The 14,038-nt window shown below is 41.2% G+C and overlaps 1 protein-coding gene across 5 annotated transcripts in view; it reads left to right on the top strand.

The window, feature by feature from the left end:
• The window catches only part of SIPA1L1 (signal induced proliferation associated 1 like 1), a 522,698-nt gene that overhangs the window by 432,667 nt on the left and 75,993 nt on the right, over positions 1-14,038 (top strand). For 4 of the 5 annotated variants that reach the window (XM_073608614.1, XM_073608616.1, XM_073608615.1 and 1 more), the window contains 2 exons: positions 7,848-8,087; positions 8,520-8,679. In XM_073608614.1, coding sequence (XP_073464715.1) covers positions 7,848-8,087; positions 8,520-8,679 — 400 coding nt within the window. The remainder of the gene's footprint in view (positions 1-7,847; positions 8,088-8,519; positions 8,680-14,038) is intronic. The other variant, XM_073608618.1, reaches the window with a different exon arrangement.

Genomic DNA, 14,038 nt, shown 5'->3' with positions numbered 1-14,038 from the left:
CCAATCCTTCTCTCACTGCTATTCAACCACACCTGATTCAAGGAAATGTGTATACATAGGAAGGCTGAAAGTGGAATTTTTTAAGGTGTTAACCTCTCAAGAAACAATAGACAACATAGAAACAACTGTTGCAAAATCCACATTTTATTTTAACTCAACATTATGGATGTTAAAAGTATACAAATGTAAAATCAACAATTATATTTGCATCTTCCTTCAATATAAGCAGCACTACCCAATGGCTGAACCACAACCCCTGCCTGCTATACTCAGTCTATTAAGCCATGATTAAAGATAAAACAATGTGTCTGCGCTAGAAAAAGTCACTTCAATCAAAGTATTATGTTTATTAATACTGCACTTTGATTGAAGTGACTTTTTCTAGCGCAGACACATTGTTTTATCTTTAATATTTTGCACGAATATGGAATGTGACTGAGTGTTTGCAGCTGGTCTCCACTTTTTATCATTTTGTAGGCATCTATCCGTAAGTGGCTCGCAGGGTTTTGCTTACTATTTTTTTATTAAGCCATGATGATCTGTTATCAAGCCTAACAATATAAATCTAAGTATAGACATACGATGGTCAGTTTATTACGATGGATGTGGCCAAATCTCTACACGTTTCAAGAATGCTTCTTCAGGAGGAATGAGTTGCTGTTAATTTAAAGCCAAAATAACATAAATCAAAAACTCCCAAGCACACAATAAACACACAGATCATTTTGCTTTTGCATATTATGATGGAGCTAATAAAAAAAACCACAATACCTATGTTAGTACTGTTGCCAGAGGATGCATCATTTTTGTGAACCTGTACGGGGAGCACATATAAAAACCAACCGGAGGGACAGAATGATGGTGGATAACATGCATCAAGCAAGCTAGGAATAGTACAATAGAATGGTATTTTGATTTCATCATAGACAAACTATATGAACCTAATCATAAAATAGGAGGGGGTGTTTACCATTGTGTAACATATCAAACCAAAGGAGAAGGTAATCATTTGTATGGTGCATATTGCAGTAATTTTGTACACGCTGCCCAAATGCTCTTAATTTGCACTGAAAATACCTCCTAAAATAAATAAATATATATATATATATATATATATATATATATATATATATATATATATATATATATATATATATATATATATATATTATACACATACATACAATGGGTAAAATAAGTATTGAACGCATCACCATTTTCTAGGTAAATATATATATTTATTTGTAAAGGTGCTATTGGCATGGCATTTTCACCACATGTCGGTAACAACCCATGCAATCCATACAAACCAAAACAAATACATTCAGAAATTAAGTTATGTGTACACATGGGACGTGCAAAAAGGCATGGAAACCCAAGACACCAGTAGAAATCTTATCAGTAATTAAAAAGCAATCCTTCCCCATGTCAGTGCAAACTAAAGTCAGCTGTTATAGTCTCAACTGATGGCCTATAAAAAGGTTTCACACAAGAAACATCTCATGATGGGTAAAAGCAAAGAGCTCTCTCAAGACCTTCGCAACCTTATTGTTGCAAACCATACTGATGGCATTGGTTACAGAAGGATTTCCAAACTTCTGAATGTTTCAGTGGAGCACTGTTTTGGCCATAATCTGAAAGCGGAAAGAACATAATTTCACCATAAACTAGCCGCAACCACGTGCTCCTTGCAAGATTTCTGACAGAGGAGTGAAAATAATTATCAAGAGAGTTGTTCAAGAGCCAATGACCACTTGTGGAGAGCTTCAGAAAGACCTGGAATTAGCAGGTACAATTGTGTCAAAGAAAACAACAAGTAATGCACTCTACTGCCATTGTCGGTATGCACGCTCACCACGCTAGACTCAATTGCTAAAGAAAAAGCATGTTGAAGGTCGTTTGAAGTTTGCTGAACAACATGAAATATTGGGAGAATATAGTCTGGTCAGATAAGACCAAATTGAACTCTTTGGATGCCATAATACACAACATGTTTGGAGGTCAAATGGCACTGCACATCACCCCAAAAACACCCCTAGACCAACAGTGAAGTTTGGAGGTGGGAACGTCCTGCTATGGGGCTGTTTCTAAGCATACGGTACTGGCAAACTTCATATCATTGAGGGAATGAGGTATAGAAAAATGTAGCAAGACAATCTAGATAAAAACCAGGATGATGAAGATGAAACAAGGGTAGACATTTCAGCAAGACAATGATCCCAAACACAAAGCCAAGGAAACTCTCAATTGGTTTCAAAGAAAGAAAATAAAGCTGCTAGAATGGCCCAGCCAATCACATGACTTGAATCCAATAAAACATCTATGGAAAGAAGAAAAAATCAGAGCTTGTAGTAGAGGCCCACGGAACCTTCAAGATTTGAAGACTGATTGTGTGGAAGAATGGGCCAAAATCACACCTGAGCAATCCATGTGACTAGCTTCTCCATACAGGAGGCATCTTGAAGCTGTCATTACCAACAAAGGATGTTGTACGAAGTATTAGATACATTTCAGTTAGCGTGTTCAATAATTTTTCCCTGTGTCATTCCATTTTAAAACACATAACTTAATTTCTGCACGTATTTGTTTTGGTTTCTTTGTGTTGATTGCATGGGTTGTTGTCTACATGTGGTGAAAATTTCATGTCAATAGCACCTTTAGAAATATATTTACCTAGAAAAATGGTGATGTGTTCAATACTTATTTTACCCGCTGTGTGTGTGTGTAAAATATTTATATTTAGCAGTGAGTCAAAGGATAATGTGCACATAGAAAAGCCATGTAATAAACATATAGATATATGGGAACAAGCACCGCTAAGAGGTCAGGCGCAGAACAGCATTAATATTAATACGTTTAAATAAAATACATTTTATTTCTCTAGCGGGGTGAAGTGCTTGAGGTATGGTTGATTACCTGTAATCAGGAGCAGGATTTCTTGCTTGTATGTCTCCTCACCCCTGGCCGGATCGGTATTCTGACCTATTTAAAAGATGGCACTGGTCCCACACTGTCCCCCCTTGTATATTTTAATAAACCAAATGCAAGCTTTTTTTTTTTTTTCTATGATGTCTATTACCTACTTGAGAGGTTAAAACCTTAACCCCACATTTGGTCTTTCTTTTTATGTATACGCATTTACTTATTTGGGATGTGGTGTTAGTTTTTCTTTACTTACTGATGCACTCTACCATCCAAATACTGGAGGAAGGCAAAAAATAATTAGTTCTGACTGACAGCGCACAGAGGAAAGGGGTGGTACAGACAGCCCTCACTCTTTGAAATATCTGCAGCACTCCCTGCCATGCAGGCCTGTGCTCCCTTTGTACTGATAAAAGACTGAGACCACAACCTCTCCAGCCCAAGTCATTCACAACACAGTCCCCAGCTACTATTGTAGTTATCTCCTCCGAAAGTAGCTGGCATGCAGCAGGAGGTTGTGAGCCCAGTTTTCTAATCAATGCAAACAGGGGAGTGGAGGAGGAGGCACGGGGCTCCATGACAGAGGACTGCGGAATGAAGCGAGGGCTTATAGGAACAACTATAAATTGTGCTTCTGCAAAGGGTAGATCTACAGCCAGCACTGGCAGAACTAAAACTGATCTTTATTTCTAAACCGCAGCAAAGATTTTAATGGGTACAGATGCACTATGAGCATTTGTTCTGTTGGCAGACTTAACTTTTTTTTTTTTAACTTCTGGTATGAGTTCTTCTTTAATGTTTTTCCCCACCCAACTCAGCTTAAAGTGGTTATAAAGCGTAAACATGTTTTATCTTAATGTATTCCTTGCAATAAGATAAAAAATGTTTAGGCATCAGTATTCCCCTCATCCCCCCTTTTACTTATCTGAGCCCTCATTAGATCCAGCACTGTGCAAGTCTCTTCCCTCACTTCCTGGTCTTACAGGCTTTGCTGAGGTAGCAGTGGGAGCCACTAGCGTAGTAATGGGGAGGGGGGGCGAGCCTGCACGAGTGCCCCCATAGAAAGCTGTTTTCTTTGGGGCACTTGCCGGAGAGGGGACTGTACCTGTTTATCAGCAGCCGTCTGTCCCCTTCATCCATTCAAAGTCTCAGTTCTGAAAAGTATGGGGTGGAGAGCTGAAGTTACATAGTGAGGAGAGCTCTGAGAGCTGATTGGAGGAAAGGGACACACCCCTGTTCACACAGCACACAAGAATAAAGCTGAGGCTGTCAATCACAGGTTGTGCCCTCCCGTGTCACCTTTCTCCCTTGGTGTCAGGAAAACTCGTCAGAAGTGACTCATGCTAACGGCAGAGGAATGAGGCGGCAGACAGAAGTTATATTTAGTGCTCTGAACTGAGAGAAGTATACATTATAAAGGGATATGCTTTGCTAATATTTGATGTCAGAGTTTTACAGCCACTTTAAGGGTGATGCTGCCAAGAGCCTATAGTAAACACTGCTGTGCACATGTAAAAGTAATTAAAAGCATACTTTTATTCACGTGTTATGTTAAAACTATGATTTTAGGCATGCTTAAAAATGTTCTTATGTATATCTCAAATTGGATGTTTTCTTGAATTTTTACCTAAAAACATACTTTTAAGAAAATAAGTTGTAGGGCATTGGGGTTTATATTTGTCCTCTTATTTAGCTTAATGTGCTTTATCTGAGACTGACACTTTACCTAAAAGCTGAACATCGGGAAAAAATATTTTTGCATATTTTCTATGTACCAATAAAAACATTTTTCATTGTGTGGATGGCTGCTGTGTTAAATAAACTCTTATAGGGCGTACATACGGTCGGACTTTGTTCGGACATTTCGACAACAAAATCCTAGGATTTTTTCCGACGGATGTTGGCTCAAACTTGTCTTGCATACACACGGTCACACAAAGTTGGCAGAAAATCCGATCGTTCTAAACGCGGTGACGTAAAACATGTACGTCGGGACTATAAACGGGGCAGTGGCCAATAGCTTTCATCTCTTTATTTATTCTGAGCATGCGTGGCACTTTGTCCGTTGGATTTGTGTACACACGATCGGAATTTCTGACAACGGATTTTGTTGTCGGAAAATTTTATCTCCTGCTCTCCAACTTTGTGTGTCGGAAAATCCGATGGAAAATGTCCGATGGAGCCCACACACGAATTTCTGACAACACGCTCCGATCGGACATTTTCCATCGGAAAATCCGACCGTGTGTACGGGGCATTAGTTTAATTCATAGTCAACGGTACAGTAAGCGCTGAACTTCCAGCGCGAAGACTTACTCCGCCTTCCTAAAGTGCATACAGTGAAGGATAATGAGTCACTTGCACTCCATCTCCACCATTCACAAACTGTCTTGTATTCTTTTCACAGAATACAAGGTGTTCTGTGAATAAACAAGGTGATATCGTGACTATATGCACACTGTATGAGAGACAAAAATGGAAGACTTAGTGCCAGAAATTCAGCAATTTTACTGTTTGAATAAAATGAAACTATGAGCTTTATCTAACTCAGCAACTATCCACGCATTGAAAATATTTCATTAGCGTTCATTAATTGGTACATGGGAAATATTTTTTCTCACGGTTCAGCTTTAAATTTCAGGAATCGGAGATTGCCTGAATTTAAGCAATTTGCTGACTTTTCAACTGCTAGTCTTAATACTCTTCTGAGAGGTTCTTACAGGTCCAATAATAAAGCCCTATAACTTTTTGCATATCCTTTAATGAATATGTCTACAGTAGGTCATTTGAGAGGCCAGTTATGATTTGTTCATTTTATGATCACTGTTTAGGTATACAAGAGCAGATAGCTGTTATAAGTGATCTGAGTTGCTCAATAATTTAGAAGCTTCCTGGGTCTGCTGATATAGAAACATATTGATGAGCCTGCGAACCAAGGATATGTATGTGGTCCGCTCAGGTTATACTGTATGTAGGAATAAGATCCCGTGCCTGCTGCTGTGCATGCCAGCTGGGAGGGGAGCTCACCTATGCTCTGGACAATGCTGAAAAGTGACAGATATCCCGGGAGCCGCACATCAGATCAAGACCCGCTACTTGATGGTGAATGACAGTTTCAGCCTGGACCCCCACCAGGCCACGCCCCCATGGATCCTGGCCGAGACTGACGTATATTGTCACTCAGCGGGTCTTGATCTGATATGCGTCTCCCGGGATATTGATGAGCCAGCAGCATTGCTCCCTGCAGGCTTGAGTGATCTAAGTTGTTCAAATGCATTTCTGTTTCAAAATATGAAACATTTTGAAATTTTCAGAAGTAAATGAGATTTTTCTGTTGAGTGTTTGTAGTGAAATTCCATATATGAACTGAACCAGAGTGCTGTCATCCAGCATTTCTCAGTTCAGGATCTGACCTATAGCACAGCCCAGTGTGTGAGGAGCAGTTCTCTGGTGATACCAGAGCTTATGCAGGGAGCAGTGCATCTCTTCTGAAATACAGTTAAGTGAAAATCTTATTAATGTGACATGCTGTACATTTTTTGTTGACTGAGAAAATTTCCTACAGAATATGTTTATGCGAGAACAGGTTATTTTTTCATATATGTGTATTCAAGCACAACACTATATCAAATATTTGTGCACATTGGTACAAGAAATGTATCAAGCAGTAAGCACAATATATCATGCATCATTTACATAAATGAAGATGTCTTATACTACAAGATATTCTGAACAAACTTTTCAATCTTGTCAAGTGATTTGGCATTTCCATACTTCTATTGTCTATATAAAAAATAATTGTCCACATAACTGTTTTACCCTCAGTGGCCACGTTATTAGGTACACCTAGTCAATAATGAAGGAACCAAACGACATATAATGTGGTTGCAGCTCATTAAATAAAGCATTCAGGCCTAAGAAAGTGGTTTAGTTGTTTAACTAAATATTAAAAAGAGAAAGATGTATGATCTAACAAACTAACTGCGGTATGATTGTTCATGCCAGACATTGTGGTTGCAGAATTAGAGAAACTGCTGACCTGGGATTGTTACTCTAAAGTTCACAAAGAATGGTACATAAAACGTTCTAAGGGACAGTTTGGTGTTCAAAACCTTTTGAGAACAAAGAACGACAGGACAGACTTGTACAAGCTTTCATAGCTTCTCAGACAAGCACAAATAGCCACTTTGCTGGTGAAATGAATTACCTCAATGCACACATGTCAAACCTTGAAAAGGATGGGCCAGAGCAGAAGACGACCATGCCAGATTCAACTCCTGCTTGCTAAGAACAGGAAAATTAGGTTAAAGTGAGCATGTGATCACCAAAACTGAAGAGTGAGAATTTTCAGCACATTGCCTGGTCTGGCACATCTTGATTTTGTATATGAAATACAGTTGCTAGAATCAGAATTTGACATTCACAGCAATGAATCCTTTCGCATGGTGTGGAACAAGAGGTTTTCATTATGAATGTGCGACTTACGAATCTTCTAAAACGGCATAATTCTGCAGAGTCGTCATCGGCTGCAATAGTTGTCATCGGGCAAAATATAATTGCATGAGAAATTCAGGCTGTTCTGAAGGCAAAAGAAAGACTTAACTTATAATAGATAGATGCACCTAATAAAGTGGCCAATGAGTGTATAAAGTGTTTCCTAATAGTGTTTAATCATTAGAAAGAATGCAAAATTCTCTCCAATAGATGTAACCTGATTAATCCCAGTGTTGCATGTAAACATAAGGGATTAAAACCTGAATGATCATAATCTCCCGGTGTTCACTTGACTGTGTTCAGTGAAGGTGCGCTAGCATTAACTAATTTTTGTGGCAAGCTATGGCTCACACCCTGGATATGGTGTAAATTATCTACAAAGTGGATGGAAAAAACAGCAATTAAGATTAGCTCTCTCTCATTCTCCCCAGCACCATGAGCTCTCGGCACTCAGCAAGTCCCGTTGTTTTCACTAGTGCCAGAAGTTCACCCAAAGAAGAGTCTCATTCTGCCACTTCCCCACAGCTCGCACCTTCTTTCTCCTCTTCCTCTTCCTCCCCTTCTGGTCCTAGGACTTTCTACCCTCGCCAGGGGGCTACCAGCAAGTACCTGATTGGATGGAAAAAACCTGAAGGGACTATAAACTCTGTGGGCTTTATGGATTCAAGAAAGTAAGAGCCCTTTCTGTTCTGTTGTCAAATCGTAAAAGCAATGTCATGTTGGCTTGGCAAATTCTTTTGACGTTTTTTGTATGGTACACACGATTGGAAAGAGCCAATACACATTTTTGTGCTTTACAAGTTGCGTAACTTTTTGGAATGTGTTGCATGTTTTAAATTTTCAGCTTTGTTTCCTGACAAACTCCCTCTATTTGTCTCTCTGTTTATGTCACAAAGAGAAATTTGAGTCCAGGTTTCTTCCTTTCTAACAGGTATTAAAGCATGAGTTTGTGGTGGTCATGACAAAACTAGACTTTTCTCCTCTCTCTGCTTTCCTTCATCGCTTTATTAGTTTGCAATGATAAACAAAATTTCAGTGTATGCTTTCTCTTTCATTTAGATGTCATCTTCCTAATCATTTGTTTCTGTTTCTTTCAATAAAAGACGACGCCAGATTGATTGTGTGGAGATGCCACCTACCAGGCTGCGTGCATCAATCAGAGACTTGCAGGCATCCCCGAAGAGGGTGTCTACAGTTCAAGATGAGCTTAAGAAGCTCATAGACTTGGAGAATCCACCTACAGGATCAGAAAAGTCATTAAAGGTAAATACTAAATTTAAACCACCATTGACACAATTTAAACCATCATTTATCTACTCTGATATTTTATCGATTTGAAATGTTATAGAATACATTTATAATGCAGAAAGGAAACCAATCTACTAAAAACAGATTTGTCCAAACTGATAACTAAGGCTGCATTCACACCTGAGCGTTTTCAGCTTGTAAAACGCCTGAAAACGCCCAACAAGCAAAATCCCATTCATTTCAATGGCACCTGTTCCGAGCGTTTTGTTACCTGAAAAACGCCCTAAGCTCAAAAAAGAACATGAGCTTCTTTGGGGCAGATTACAGGCATTTTTCTGCCTTTTACATTGGTGACCTGAACAAAATGCGGTAAAAACGCACGACTTTGAAACGCTCAGGTGTGAAAGCAGCCTGAATGTCAATAAGAGAAGCTTTGAGACCTTTTTTATTTGCCGCCTTTAAAAATGTATGCTTTGATTCATGCAAAGTTCTTAAGAAGAGGTTAAGCATGCCTGTACACATTTATAAATACAGGCTCTCCTCACTTAATGACCAGGTTCCGTTCCAGAGACCAGGTCGTTAAATGAATTGGTCATTAAACGAAGAGCCACAAGTAATCAATATTTTAAGCATTCCTTAACTACTGTACTGTATTTTGAAAAATATTTTAATATTCTGTCTAAACACAAAGCTCCAACTCAATAACGTTTTAATTTGCATATGTATAGAACACAAAAATCCTGTACTGTACAATACAATGATGTACAGTGCCCAAAAAGTAAGATCTGGTCGTAAGTCCGAGTGGTCCTTAAACAGGTAGGTCATTAAACGTGGAGAGTCTGTACTTATTAATCTCTACATTTATAAGTGTCTTAAATACAAAGTGGTTTTAAAATTACAGTAAAAAATATTTTCTTAAATGTACACTGGATCTTTAGGCTGCATGTACACTTGGCTGTCATTGCCTGACGATTTTGCTGCATTTTGGCCAGCAGTCAAAGTGTTCCTATCTTAAAAGCAATTATTCCACGTTCAGGAGAGGGATGTTGAGGGTGGATGAACCTCACCTAACCGCAGCAGCTCCTAAACTCTGCTAAAAGCTTGGGTGTATATTGACACACAGGTTTTTATGGAGTTGAGTTTAGGAGCCTTGGCAAAAAAAATACCAAAGCTCCTAAACTCGAGTTTAGGAGTTGCTAGTGTACATGAAGCTATAGTCTTTAACTATGGACTATATGCAGCTGGGCTGTATGCAGCTGCCTTTAGGTGATGGACACCGGCAAAAAATGAAGGCTGCAGGGACATCCTATATAATGATGACCTCAGGCGTGTTCGCAAACAGCACGTGCAGAGCCCGCCAGGAAGTCGGCACTGCACAGCGCTAATCACAGGCATTTTCCGATCTCTGCACCCAGGCATCAGGACAATGTCTCACTTCTTGTGATTAGCGCTGTGCAGTGCCGACTTCCTGGTGGGCTCAGCATGTGCTGTTTGCGAACACGCATGAGCTCATACTTAATCCTATATATAACCCTTTCCACTCTAAGCTAGCCACAGTTTTGTAGCAAGCAACAGGCAAATCATAAAGAAAAGGGAGGGACCTGTACTGTACACCAAAAAATGGAATATACTGGTAAGTTAAAATCCTATTTTCTTAGTTGTACAATACAAGACACAGGATCTTTAGTCATTAAAGTGGTTGTAAAGGCTGAAAGGCAACAGCAGAAGTCATCGGCTCCCGCTGCTGTCAATCACAGCCAGAGAGGCAGGAGGCGGGGCTAAGTGGCGCCATCTATGTCTTATTGACGCAGAGAGCCAGCTCGGGAGCAAACACACACGAGTGCCCCCACAACAAGCAGCTTGCTATGGGGGGCACTCTGCAAAGGGGAGGGACCCAGAGCGCTGGCGGGGGTCCCGAGAAAAGGAGGATCAGGGCTGCTCTGTTCAAAAAACCATTGCACAGAGCAGGTAAGTATGACATGTTTGTTATTTTTTTTTTTAATGCAATGTTTTCCTTTACAATCACTTTAACCGCGGAACATCCAAAAGCAGTCCAACTGAGAAGTGGACAACACACCAAACGCACGCCACCATGCTCGTGTAACGAACGGGTCTTGAAGGGTTGACAGAAAACAGGGCAGCTTGTAGCACCTCATAGCCCTACACTGACACTCGGGGCTGTGAGAGAGGAGAGAGAGGCACACAATACAGCTATGCCTGCCCCTCCCCTCTGCTGCCCATTCAGAGAAGCCTTTGTATTCTGTGAATTTGTTCACAAATTACAAAGGCTTTTGTAAGTCTGCAGGAAGATGGGGAGGGGCAGGCATATCAGCTGCACTGACTCTAATGTTGATGCTTAGACCTGAATAATCAGTATTGGGCTCCCAGAAATAAAGCAGTAGCTGTCTTCCAGGAGTACAATAAAACTGCCAGATGTAAATATTAGAGATAAGCCCAGGAGATGTCATGCAGCTCCTTGGGCTTAACTCATAGTGTGCCTTCACTTTTACAAAGGAGCTGAATTCCTGGCATTCGGCTTTTAACAATTGTGTGAACAGAAGACCAGATGGGTTGGCAAAAAAAATGATGCATACATATTCCCTTTATAACTACCTAGCTAGCCTCAGTTTTTTTGTTAGTGTACTTCAGTGATGAACCTCTTTTCTCTTCTGAGGGAAGCTTACCTCTCTTCTGTGAAGTTCTTTTTTACTAAATGGTTGTTCCATGAAGATTTCTCACTTCACCATGGCCTCTGCAGCCCCGACTGCAACTTGGCTAAGCCTTGGGTACCTGTAACCCACCTGGAGAAAATGAGAGGTTGACCTGTACTGTCGTTTCAGGCACTGGATCCTGCGTGGGTGCTCACCATGGCACATGGTGCATCCTATTAAGTTAGACACGGGTACAGGTTAGATACATGTGCAGGGTCATGATCTGTCTGCAGCAGAGCCCTGTCCCTGAAAACCCCTTAATAGCCATAATGGAAGTTGAAGCCTGGATAGGGTCTTATCCCTTACATTCTGTCCGCGAAGACATCTACCACAGTAGGTGCCAGGCTTGTATTCTATCCCAGATTGCTGGTGCTTCTGCGTTCAGGCTCCAGAGGAGTGCAGGCTGTGATTGTGACACTTTAAATGGTGTCATGCAGCCATGGATGAAAGAACAACCAGCCATTTAAATTTGGCATTATTTTGCCAGTGGTCTGGGGCAAACCTGCCAGTTGTGGAGCTACCGCACCTGTGCAGCCTGGTTTTTAGTTGCTTCCTTGAATGTGTGCAAGCTATTTTATTCCTTTGGGCTTGCTTCTCTTAGTGGGCACCAGCTGCTCCTGGCTCCCTACTGTACAGCACAGCGACCCAGGTAGGACACCTACCTGGGTTCAGCAGCCTATAGTTCTTGGCACAGAAGGCTTCACCCTTTTATAAGTACACCTGCTGCAACAATTTTTATATCACATATGGCAGATCATAAGCGCAAGGAAATGGGGTCAAATGGTCTTGCTAGCTCAGGTGCAGCATATGGTTACTGAAGGAATTGGGGATGATGATTCTCTCCACAGGGCCCTAGTACCCTCAGTTAAGACAGTTTTGCACAGTCTGACTATCTGTCTTCCTCTGGGCACTCTGTGTCCCTTTAGCTAAGCAGCCTTCCTCTTGCATATAAGGGAAAAATTTTCTGCCACAATGTCTGATTTATTGTGTGGTTTTGGTCCTTTTAGAGGCCATAGATGACAGGGGTCATAAGTGTGGCAATCTTCCTTTCCTGAGTCAATCTCTGTGGCTAAAATGCTGGTTAGTAGAACTCCCATGCAAGAAATGCATTGAGAATCTACCCTTTGAGGGAGAACATGTTTAGTTCCTCCTTGGTTAAATAGGCAAAACTTTTTTTGCCATCTTTGTCCCTTTCCAGAGATTTTCCTTTACTTCTTGTCCCATAGCCAAACAGGAAGTGAGAGGAAATCCCTGTGTAGCAATAACTCTCGGTGAAGCTGCTAGTTTAAGCGGGCTTGTTACCTTCACTCTCAATACCTCTGTTGCACCGGGTCTAGGGTTCCGTTGAGTTTACCTCTGGACGATATAAGCACCAAACACTTGAGTAGGTTTTCCAATGCTTTAATAAAAGGAACAAGGGAAGTAGCAGGAAAGAGGTAGTAGAAAAGCTGCAGGGAAGCTCAAATACCTTTCTGTTGTATTTCTTCAGAACATTCTTTGTAATTGAACACTTGCAATTGGATAGTCCCCCTTTCGTAGGATTCAATCTTTGCCCGCCTGGATAGACATCTCTCACTTGCCTAGCAGCCAGCACGTAGCACGAACAAAAGTCTCTGCCACAGACTTATCTGGAATAAAACCCGTACGATCCTCTGACACAGGATGTATTGGTTTGTGATGAATGTCAGATACAGTACTTGAATCTTTATGCCAACCCGGCAGTACCATACTGTAAGTTTACTTCGGAATGCGTCCTCCAACCGAGTCACCAGGCCCCTCTCCAGACCAGCACTCTGCATGATCCTTCCATGACGGGTCCTCCCCTGGGATCTTCTCGGTTGTCCAGCTTCTTCACTCAGGATAGACAGCTCAGGACCATTCCTCCACTGCTGTGGTAGGCCCCAGACAGGCTTCTGGGCCCACCCACACACCACAGCGACGTGGGCCTCCGGAACAGAGGACCACGAGGTGGTATTCCTAGTGCATACCTGTCGGCCAGGAGGGCCAGCAGGTGGCTGAAAACGAACCCTAAAACATGGCGTCTGTCCCATAAATTCCAGAATGCAACTCGGAGGACCACCTCCACCGAGTTATCTCCGGGACAGAGGAGCACTCATTCGCTTCAACACGTTGCTTTTCCAACACCTGCCGATGGTGACCACGACACCCACCGGCACAATGTGGAACTGCATGCAACGTCAGCCAAGCTGGAACAGAGGCAAATCTAACTTCCTATAATAAGCTACCCACTACATTTTCCTATCAGCGGTAGATAAAAATCTACCAGCGCTACATACTCCCCCCAGTACAATAGACGTTGTCCTCAACGTCTGTCACAAAACAATAACTCCCAAGCCTGAGAGTAGGTATTTGAGCTTAAAACTTGGATTTCGATAAAGAAGAAAGAAAGACAGTAGAAAGACATTTTAAGATCAACATTTGTAAAACATTATGTTCACTTCCGCAAACAAAACCATCCTAAGACTGTATACAACCTCACTATCTATTTTAGCTGAAAAGCCTAACAGCTTGATAGGGGATCAAATAGTTCCTGAAAAGGAAAATATATTAAGCATACATGCGACCTATACTGTTTCAGGAGCAAAGTCTCATTTGAAAAAAATGAGGCTCTCTTCCCATTATCTATATCAGATTAATCTTTA

Source organism: Aquarana catesbeiana, linkage group LG13, assembly GCF_042186555.1.
Source record: "Aquarana catesbeiana isolate 2022-GZ linkage group LG13, ASM4218655v1, whole genome shotgun sequence".
Lineage (NCBI taxonomy): Eukaryota > Metazoa > Chordata > Amphibia > Anura > Ranidae > Aquarana > Aquarana catesbeiana.
Note: the sequence above shows the minus strand (reverse complement) of the source record. Positions and strands in the feature narration are given on the sequence as shown.